This window comes from Engraulis encrasicolus, chromosome 8 (assembly GCF_034702125.1).
Source record: "Engraulis encrasicolus isolate BLACKSEA-1 chromosome 8, IST_EnEncr_1.0, whole genome shotgun sequence".
NCBI classification, from domain to species: Eukaryota; Metazoa; Chordata; class Actinopteri; order Clupeiformes; family Engraulidae; genus Engraulis; species Engraulis encrasicolus.
The window spans coordinates 41,738,132-41,749,593 of record NC_085864.1 but is presented as its reverse complement, the minus strand read 5'-3'; the positions used below and the strand labels follow the sequence as shown (position 1 = coordinate 41,749,593).

Below are 11,462 nucleotides of genomic sequence, written 5' to 3'. Positions count from 1 at the left end.
ATTGCCAAATTTGATCTTTACATGAAAGTTCACCAAGTAATAAACTAATATTTCCTAGTATGGTCCAAGTACAGTCCTTTTTGCAGCTAACAATGGCTATTTCTGGACATTCAAAATGGCAGGCCATGGAGAAGATCCCCCTTTTCATGTATGAAAAGTGAAATTTTTCCAGTCATAATGAATACTTAGAATTTGATGGTGGTTGGAAGTATTCATGAAAAAGGTAACATTAGTGAATGGGCAGCATGAATCCTGGAAATGAACAACTAAAAAATCTCACACAGTGTACCTTTAAGTTTGTAAAATAACTCAACTTGAGAAAGCCTCGAGTTGACTTAAGGCTCGAGTTGAGTTCACTTATAATCTTAAGGCAGCAGGGGAGCTTACTTCTTTGTGTTTAACTGGGTTGCAACGTTTTACAGTGTGCAAATGTTTATATAGGCATGATAGAAACTTAAGCAAGTGTATGAAGGTATAAATACAGCCACTGGGCAGCTGTGGTGTAATGGTTAAGGAGTTGGACTGTAGATCACAGAGTTGCAGGTTCAATCCCCACCCTTAGCAATCCCTTCCTCCCCCCAAGTGCCCCTGCGCAAGGCACCTTTCCCCACACAGCTCCAGGGACTGTAACCAATACCCTGTAATATCTATAGGTCGCATTGGATAAAAGTGTCAGCTAAGTGTAATGTAATGAATACAAACAGTAGGAGTGTAAGAAAAAAGTGAGGGGAGACTATAAAGAACTTCCATATGTACGTAGTGTGTGTGACTATAACCAAGTATGTGTCTGAGTTGCTATTCATTTGAGAGAGTTACGAAAACGTCCATTTTGAAGACCACAAGAATAAAGGACAGGAAATCAACCAGGTCTTCATCAACTAGGCCTGAATTATGTTATGAATCATGTTAAATGTTCTTTTAGTCCTTTTCCCAGGGTGAGAATCAGGATGCGCAGGGTTTTATAACTACTCAGTTCTGAAGAGCAAGCCGCATTTTGTGGAAGAGAAAAACAGGATAGAAAAACAGAATAACAACTCATAAATTCAGCGAAAACAATTGGGGAGGACGAAACGCACGATCTCAGGCACAGCGGGGTAGATAGAGACTGGTGGGGTTGGGAAACATGCTCACATGCTTGCCTGTGCATGTGTGTGTGTGTGTGTGTGCGCGCGCGTGTGTGTGTGTGTGTATGTGTGTGTGTGTGTGCGTGTGCGTGTGTGTGCGTGTGTGCGCGCGTGCGTGCCTGTGAGCGCTTGGATGCATGTGGCTGTGTATTTGATGGTTAATAATAATAATAATAATAATAATAATAATGTGAGCGCTTGGATGCATGTGGCTGTGTATTTGATGGTTAGTTGTGCTGGTCGTTGAGGGTGGCCAAAAAAGGTGTTAAAGTGTGTGTAGCTTGCAAGTTCAAAAATGTGATCTGAAGTTAAGTGTCAATAGGTAGGCCTAATTCAATGAATATATAATCTTAATTCAAGGTACCCTGATGGAGACCTCACACGCTCACATGCACCAAATGCTGACTGACATTCTCACCCTATTCCACATACACAAAAACCTTCACATTCCACATATCAAAATCGATTTAGTAACCAACTCTGATATGACCCCGATGCGTTTAGTGCCTTGAATGCTGGCAAGATATTCCATCTTACAACATAAACCAGGCATTTCATATCAACCTTAAGATTCCCTTACTTTAGACCAGGGTTTCCCAAACTTGGCCAGACACAAGGGGGTGTGGTGAATTGTGGTACTGTGAATTGTATGCTGGAAGGGTCATCTTTGTAACTCCTATACTTGTCATGCAATTTCTACTGCAATGTCGGCAGAAAAACATCAGGTCTGCTGCAAATGAGGATTCCTAATACAGAATGTGTGGTGATTTGTTGTCTCATAGCGCAGTGAAGCCAAACTTGCGTGGCCATCAGCACACCAAAACATTCGCTTAAGGGGTGTGCGAGCCCCATTGAAATGCACAAGGGGGTGTGCAAGGGGAACATTTGGGAACCGCTGCTTTAGATGCTTGACTCCAATAAACCATTTGAATCTGTGACAGTTCATTTGTTGTAGAGCAGCGATTCAAAGTAAGAAGTGAAACCCACAAAGCAGAAAGACCAGGCATCTGATATTGTCCATATTTCCTAGAAAGCAACATTGTGAAACCGTTAAGTGTATTGAGAGCATTATAATGTAACTGGGGAATTGCGGCTTGCAGCTTCAATCTCTAAGAAACTGTCATGGACAACAAACAAACGTGTGTGTGTGAATGTGTGTGTGTGTGTGTGTGTGTGTGTGTGTGTGTGTGTGTGTGTGTGTGTGTGTGTGTGTGTGTGTGTGTGTGTGTGTGTGTGTGTGTGTGTGTGTGCATGCGTGCGCTCAAGTGTGTGATATCTGGATATGTATTGTATTATCACCAAAGAAATCTTAGTGTGCTTACCAGTTGTTTTCGGTTTTCCTCCAGGTGCAGTCCAAGAATCCCAAGGAATGATCCAAAAGCCAACTGTGGAACGAAAGAACAGAGAGAGAGAGAGAGAGAAAGATCGAGAGAGAGAGAGAAAGATCGAGAGAGAGAGAGAGAGAGAGAGAGAGAGAGAGAGAGAGAGATGTTTTACAGTAGACTATTACCTTTGTATTTAAGCAGTGTACAAGTTAAACAGTCATTATTGTCATCAGTAACAGCCTCTGGGGTTATACTTTTCACATCCAAGCTGCCACAGCTGCCACTCAAGGCGAAGGATAACATTTCCTCGTCGATAGCCATATGACCGCCGTGATTTAGATGTGACCATCCATCATTTTGCTTCTCTTGGGTGTAAATCAGTTTAGTTTAGTTTAGTTTAGTTTAGTTTAGTTTATTGCTTATTTGACAGGGACCATGTAAAAGACAGAATCTAGTACCAGAGTTAGCTAAAAGCTAGTTTACATCTGTGGTCCCTGGGCAGGGAGCTAAAAACAAATACACATTAAAAACATAGACAATACATGCACTACTGTTGCCACTACAAGTCACAAATTGGAGCAGCAACAGAATCCTACTTAAACATTCAAAAACATGTACAATCACATTATCACAACAAGGCAATAGACAAATGATGATGATCATGCCATATGGCAGTTGCCTGGTTAACACCAGACCTAATCACAAGTGAGATTAGGTCTGGGGAGTTGCCTATTGTAAATTCCATAGGGGCCGGAATACTTGGCTATTATGACACACTGCCCTGCTCTCTGATTGGGCCATTGAGAGTAAATAGAATTGGGCAGAGAAACTGTTAAGGTCGGAATGCTTGGCCATTATGACACATGTACCATGATCTTGTACGTTATGAGTCATCCTCGCCATACTGTCTTTCAGATCGAAACGATTGTGTAGAACTAAAGGCAGTATGGGAGTTCCCAGGCTAATATGGCAGTGCTTACTGTAACAAAGCACAATGATCAGTGGTCACATTTTTTATTAGCCTTAAGCCATCTTTTTAGTGATAATTTAAACTGGTTAAAGCTAACACTGTCCCTGATAAAAACTGGAATTGCATTCCATTTTTCAATTGCACTAACAGAAAAGGCTGATTGACCAAAGGAAGTCTTCCTGTATCCCACATAACAATCGCCTCAGAACACTGACTAATGCCAAACCAACAGTGTCTGGCATATCAGATCCCTGTCTTGAGCTTCGCTTTGCTTGTGAAACTATTGACGACTACCCGTCAGTGGTAGAGCAGGGACAACAGAGCCAAGGAACTTTGTTTTCCCATCATCCACCCCTCCATCGCTCCATCACACTGCTTTACGAGTCTACTGAGTTAATACTCCTACCCTTGAAGAGGCCCTTCAGAGCAAATTATGGCCCACTGAATCACTCAGATTTTATTTAAAATTTCGATTAGATTAGATTGTCTGTAATCTTGAATACATACAGGGAAACGGAATGCATTTTAGCATCTAATTACAGCTTCGCACAAATGGCAAAGGTTCAATAACGTTAGGGCTCAGTTCTCAATGTTCGACATGCCCTGATGTGCAAACACACGTGTATTTGTTGGCGTCTGTTCTGAAAAGTCACACAAATAATACACACACACACAACTTGCTTGGTTGTGTGGGAAAACCCAGTAGGAGAGATGGCCCTAGCTTTGATGGAGGATGAGGACTGACAGCCAAGAATTTCAGCAATCACCTGAAAGCGCAGTTGGACAACAGATCAAATGGCAAGCTGCTTATGAGAAGCCAATCAAACCACTGCTTTTTGATCTGGTGTAATGGGAAATGTTTTTATATTGAATTCAGTTAATCATTAGATACGGGTAGTGTTCCAATTCTTGATTTCGAATTTTGCTTAAAGAAATTGTCAGATGAAACAACACTTTGAAGACAGAGTGTTTGTCCAATGCAAGTGCACTGCAGATGTCGGAAATGGATGTCACATATTAATTGATTGATCAGAAGCGCTCATAATCAAAGGAGCTTTATTGTTTAGTCAACTTGGTAAACTACACAAACCCAAGCAGCAGGAAAATATTGTTTGTCTGTAAAGTTGGTCTAGCACTACATCATTAGCAAGGCCACGCCCTCATAGTGACACAACACCTTCGACGTTGCTTCTAGTTAGGCCAGGAGCAATACACATATCGTTTCTGAGCTCCAGAGAAATCGGGAACTCCACCCACTTTGTCGAGCAGCAAACAACTTTGAGCAGCTCCAACAGCCCTTGCATCGCTTATACTCGCCTCGCCTACTCGCCTCGCAGGACTACACAGTCTCACCCCAAGTAGTCAATATCTGAGTACCTTTGATCAGACTGCAATTTTTGACGTCTTGGGTATTCCTTCCACGTCACATTTGGACTATGTCCTCAAAGGCGCCCCCTTGTGGCAGCATAACGTCATTGAGGTTAGGTTTAGGAATAGGTTTAGGGTTAGGCCACATAGTCAAAATGTGACGTGGAAGGAATACCCAAGACGTCAAAAATTGCAGTCTGGTCTAAGGTAGTCAGAAATTGACTACTTGGGGTGAGACTGCGTTGCGCAGGAACACATACGTAAACATTCTATTGACTTCACTCGCAGCAGCGACATGTGTGAACGAGGCTTTACACCTTTGACTTACATGACCTGAATGAATTTCAATCTTCATGCCACACAGTAAAAAAATCAACTGAAAGTTGAATTTAAGACTATTCTAAAAATATATGGTCCCATTGACTTTAAATCCAACTCTGAGTGTTAAACTAACACTGTGAAGCCACACAGGTTCTTCTAACTACTGTTAAAATCAACTCCCGATACAGCGTGTTAAATTGACTCTAGGTTGATTGGCCCCATATGTTCTTAGAACAGTGTTGAATTAAGCTTAACAGGGTTTTTTTTTTACTGAGCATGTGGTCTAGCTCTGGCAAATCCGTAAATCTATTTTAGGATCTAGAGCACAAAACCAAAAAACAAGATAATTTCCCCCCATTCCATTTTGTCATTCTTCTCTGTTCTCTGTTCGTTTCGCAGCATGGCTTCTAGTGTTGAACGCAACAAGAACTATGATTCAAATCAGAGAATTATGAATGTTCTTGGAGAAGACTCAAGTTTCTTGTGTGAGAAAGGTTGAGCTGTGACTCAGAGAATGTGCTTTCGAGTGATTTCTATGGGTGGCAATGTAACAAGCTTTCCAAATAGTCAATATTTAAAACAGTTATGATATTACGCAATACCGACAGTCAGTCACACACAAAACACAATAAACTGGATATTCTCCACTTCTGGCGCTGCTTGATTGGCCCAATGTAGGTGGCCGCCATGATACTCAGTCCACTGAGTTAACGAGTCACATTCAATTACAGAAACACTTCATACTTGCACAACTCCTCTAAACGCACTGGACACATTTGAACACACACCAGGTCCCATTAATAGTGAAATAAGCAACACTGACATTGAAATTACTGTGCTTAAAGTGATACTGTCCCATTTTTGGAAATGAGCTTATTTTAAACCTTCCCTTGAGTTAAATAGTAGGGATTTACCATTCTCCTGTACTTTCAACCGTTCTCTGAGTATGGCAGTGTAAATTTTAAATTCATGCTAGCACTAAACATTGAGTCCTATGAGACCAGCTGGCGGCTAACTGGTCTCATAGGAGTCCATGTTAACTGCTAGCTTGGAGGTAAAATTTGCACTGCCGTACTCAGAGAACGGTTGTAAGTACAGGAGAATGGTAAAGCCCTACTATTTAACTCAAGGAAAGGTGTAAAATAAGCGTATTTCCAAAAATGGGACAGTATCACTTTAACCACCACAGAGAATTTGAAGACCACTCATTCAGTCTACTTAAATCTACGTATGTCATGTATTCTTGTTATGTACACAAGGCCTATATCATATCCATTCTTACTTTTTCTGTATCGCATTTGTCAACATTATACTGTGTAGACCCAAGGATGAATAGCCACTGCTTAGGTGAAGCTAAGGAGTATGCACCGTAAATAAAATAAACAAACACGTGTAATCAGAGATACCAATCTGTCCCAAAGTGATGCATGTGATATGTAAGGGTTAGCGTTCGGCGAGAAGGTCGCTACCATGGAATAGCAGCACGACAGAGAGAATATTTAGACCCCGACGCCGAGCTGTCTCTCTGAAGTGCTGCTATTCCACAAAGCGACCGACTCGCCGAACATTAACCCGCTTATTACAAACCCCAACTCCGGTGAAGTTGGGACGTTTGGTAAACAGTGAATAAAATCAAAATGCTATCATTTTCAAAACATTCAATCTATTCATTAGATGGAGAATAGTGAAAAGACAACATATTAAGTGTTAAAACTGAGAAAAAATATTGTTTTCGGGGACATATGTACTCATTTCTAATTTGATAAATCCAACACGTCTCAAATAAGTTGGGACGGGGATCAGTGAAATTTAGTAAACATCCAAATAAGATAAAACAACAAAGAAGATCATTTCAAAATTAATTATACTGACGGACAATATAGGTGTCCAGGTATAAGATCATCACAGAGAGGCTGAGTCACTCAGAATTAAAGATGCAAAGGAAATAATTACCATAGTTATTACATACATTTTTGAATTCCCTTTGATTTACCACGATTGAGTGTATATAAGACATATTTTTGTTACTAAAATCTTTGTATAGGTTCATGACATCATGAAATATATATTGGCTGTAGTCTCACTAGCACTCCAGCACTCCAGGAATTAGAGCTATTGAAAATTGACCATATTAAGAATGCTTAATGCGTGCAAATGATACAGGGGTGTAACATACTCCTAAGCACCTGAGCTCACTTGAAACAGACTCAGAAGACATGGGAAACTGTCCTTTGCTTACAGAAGTCGGCAGAAGTTGTAGAAGTCCATTCTTTTTGACAGTAATAGAGCATTGCACATCCTGTGCTACAGTGAAAATGGACCATCCAACTTGTGTTAGTGCTAGCTTCAAACGTCAGCCTACATGATGGCACGCGGGTGCAGTAGTGCATTGGTTAAGATGTTCTCACTCATCTGTAGAGTTAAATACAGTGCTGAATGGTATAAATGGGTTTTAAACAGCATGAAAAGCCACTCATGCATTATATTTTGAAGGGAGATCTTCGATTACTGCCACATAGTAAGGTCAAATTGCATTCTCTACTATGTTTTAACAGTTTGGCTCCATCATAAGGACCAGCAGGTGATAAAATGGTGGGCTTTTGGTCAAGAACTGTCACACTGTAAGCACTACAGAAAGGAAAACATTGCAAAACATGACAAGGAATACACCCACCATTTAAGCTGGTGAAATCATGTCCAAGATAGGAATTAACACTGTTTTTTATATAAATTCATCAATCGGTTAATGTATTTAACTGTTAAGTGTTATCTTTTGTTTTGTTTTTAGTCTTCCTCGACATTTGCTGCCATTTATTGTCCCCGTCCCAACTCTTTTGAGACGTGTTGGATTTATCAAATTAGAAATGAGTACATATGTCCCCCAAAACAATATTTTTTCTCGGTTTTAACACTTAATATGTTGTCTTTTCACTATTCTCCATCTAATGAATAGATTGAATGTTTTGAAAATGATAGCATTTTGATTTTATTCACTGTTTACCAAACGTCCCAACTTCATCGGAGTTGGGGTTTGTATATGGATATACTTAAATGATTCACACATGGCGGGGACATTTCTTTAGGCCTATTTAATGTTAAGTTTATTATAGTTTTTCATGTCAAAAGATTGTTGCTGCGCAAAACAAAACAGTGCCGTTGTGGAACACCGCTAGGCAACAGCTAGGTAGCCAGGACAACAGGTGTTGTCTATCACAGCAGCTGATTAGAGTCTTGTTGAAAAGTCGCTTTAGCAGTGAAAAGTCTTGTTGCCATTGACAGCAGTCTGATATAGACCAACCCGTCCGTTATCGAAAAATAACAGACGTGCGAACGTTGGGGAGCCCCATTGAAATGAATGGAGCATTCAACCGATGACGTCACACCATATAATAACAGATTCTAATGACAGATGAGTAGAATGTTTCTATTCCCCATTTGAGTCTAGAAAACAAATCTAGAAAACAAATCGAGCCATTACTGTAATGGTGGAGCTATTGACAAATCTTATTAGACGGACAAACAAACTAAACAGAAAGACAGTCATGACAACATCACCTCCAGGGGGGGCAAGTAACAAAGAAAACAAATTAACCAGGTCCCAACTGACTCAGTCAGTCACAGAATCAGAATCATCATGCCACCCTCAGTCTGATGGATGTTCCAGTTCTGTGCGGAGGACATTCTGTGGTTAAACTGTGAGCTAATAGCCGAAGTGAACAATTGTTTGTGCTGGCATCAAGTAAAGGTTTCACTGCTGAGACAGGGATCTTTTTGAAATGTAAAGCTGGAGACAGAGAACAGATTTCAGGCCACCACCCTAAAAAAGGCGAGGCATTTTACACTGTAGCTCCTTCATGCACGCTGTACCCCCTGTGGCACACTGTAATAGACATTGAAAGTTAACTACTACAGTACTACACTACTATGACAGTTCAAGGAGCCCTTAGTAATACATAACGACTTGGTCATTGCCATTCTGGTAACAGCTAATTTATAATGCTGTGTCTTAAGGGGTTAAAACCATGTCAAGCCATACAAGGCATGCATAAAATAGGACACATTAATGCATGTAAGTCTACACAAAAGTATAATGACATGAGCTAAACAACCAAAAGACTAACTGTGATCGCAATACATGTGACAGCAGCTCAAAGTCTTCTGGTACGGATGAGGGATGGATGGAGGTCTTGTGTAACAAAGGGAAAGGGAAAAGCCCCGCAGGACTAAATCTGTCTCTCCATTGACACACCATTGATGCCAACACTGAATGTGAAACAACCGACAACCACACACATTGCCCAGTGCGCATTGCATTGCACTCCTGCACTAGTATGGCTGAACTCTCCCGTGCTTCTTTTCCATACAGCACAACAAATACTTAAAAATGCAATCAATTTGTAGAAGCCCTGGCATCTCTCTCGCTCTCATGCACATATGTAGTCTACAGTGTGTGTGTGTGTGTGTGTGTGTGTGTGTGTGTGTGTGTGTGTGTGTGTGTGTGTGTGTGTGTGTGTGTGTGTGTCTGTGTCTGTGTGTGTGTACGCCGAATTGGGAAACTCCAACTCCCATTGTCATTGTGACACAGCACTCCACAGCACACATGTGAACACTGCACACAATGAAATTGCATTTATGCCTGTGACCCGTGTAAGGGGAGCGCCCTCAATGGCACCCCAAGGGAGCAGTGCAGCGGGACGGTACCATGCTCAGGGTACCTCAGTCATGGAGGAGAATGGGGGAGAGCACTGGTTAATTACTTCCCCCACCAACCTGTGTGTCAGTGTGTGTCAGTGTGTGCGTGTGTGTGTGTGTGTGCATGCTTACAATGATTCCTGACATGTAGCCAGTGATGCTGATGCTCTCGGTCCGTGTGGTGCAGTAGGTACCGAGCACCACGGTAACCAGAGACAGACACAGCAACCCTAGCACCAGCCACACAGCCTTCCTCCTCCTCCTCTTCCTCGACAGCTCTGCACCAAAAAAAGACAAGAGGTAGCCATATTAATCCAGGATTTGAGCGGTGTGATGTCAACATCAGTCAGACAGATCCACTTAAACTTCTGTGCAAAATCAGGTGGGAGTTGTTCTGTTCTGTGATATTAAAAAAAAGAAAGGACACAAAATGCTCTAATGTGGAAAAACCTGGAATGGTTTGGAGCAAGTTTACAACATGCAGCCAGAGATACTGTAGTTTGTTTGGTAGATGGTTAACACTCAAAACTTGTCATCAGTTATGGGAACACATTTTAGTATGGCCTGCAGTTTTCTCTCATTCAGTTGAGTAAGATTCTCTCAATTATATCACAGCCCTAATGAGTAGAGTAAACCATCTTTTGTACAAGGCATAAGGGAGAAGTTTAGGCTTCGTTCTTTGACACATCTGATGACGAAATGAAAATCACTTGAAGGGCAAATTTTCGTTTTTTAATGTTTTCATTTCGTTTCGTCACTGGCACCGCGCTAACTTATTGCCACTGCCTGCACATGCAGCAGGCATGCGCAATTCAAGCATCATCTCGAAATTGGGATCAATTAGGCTAATTAATAGGCTATCCTAGGCTAAGTCTAATGGTTCATCGATTCCAACATTACAGATGACACAAACATTGTAAAGTAGAGATTTGTGAACTAACTTGCTCGAATCTCACTCACCAACTTAATGAGACCACCTTTTACCACCATGCAGTTCGAATAAGCATTTACCTCATGAACAATCGCATTCATTATAGCACATGGGACCGAAACAACTAAAACAAATAGGCCTACAGACCGACTCAATGGGAAAATCCCCGTGTTCTGGAACTTCTTAAATAGTAAACGGAAGACTTGCTGCTCTAAAAACTGCTCTGTGTACAGGCTATGTCATTCTATAATACGCACCTGTTAAACTCAGTATGGGGGCAACTCTTCCTTGTTCTTCTGGTTGCCCTGTCCCGGGTGGTGACATATTCCCGTTATTTAGTTAGTCCGAATCCGTAGTAGGCTGTCTGTGAGTATCCGTGGGTCGATGGCAAAGGATGGGAGAGAACTGACTACGCTCCTGAGCTGCCTCGCGCTTTTATATGCGCCATGCTGCTTCGCTCGCGCTTTTATGTCTGGTGGGTTTGGTTTACGACGTTCTGGCGCTAGATCTTAATGCGAAAGATTTGTTCATTGTGTAACTTCAAACGTGCTTAATTGCAATAGTGAACAGAACGACCTAGGTGGTGATGGGAAGAAGACATCTTTCACTGACTTTAGACTGAGGCTCATTTAGAGTGACTGACACCGTTTTGTGTTTTCCGACACAACTTGTGCACAGAATGCAACTGGGCTAGTGCCAAGACCACGGGTCTGATATCTGTCAGGTTCGTT

General features: G+C 41.5%; 1 protein-coding gene across 2 annotated transcripts in view; it reads right to left on the bottom strand.

The window, feature by feature from the left end:
• Positions 1–11,126, bottom strand: part of LOC134454627 (transmembrane protein 255B) — a 54,606-nt gene extending 43,480 nt beyond the window's left edge. For both annotated transcript variants that reach the window (XM_063205733.1, XM_063205734.1), the window contains exons 1-3: positions 10,989–11,126; positions 9,933–10,078; positions 2,447–2,509 (exon numbers count right to left, since the gene is read on the bottom strand). In XM_063205733.1, the coding sequence (XP_063061803.1) occupies positions 2,447–2,509; positions 9,933–10,078; positions 10,989–11,055 (276 nt within the window). In that variant the 5' untranslated portion in view covers positions 11,056–11,126. The remainder of the gene's footprint in view (positions 1–2,446; positions 2,510–9,932; positions 10,079–10,988) is intronic.
• Positions 11,127–11,462: the final 336 nt, after the last annotated feature.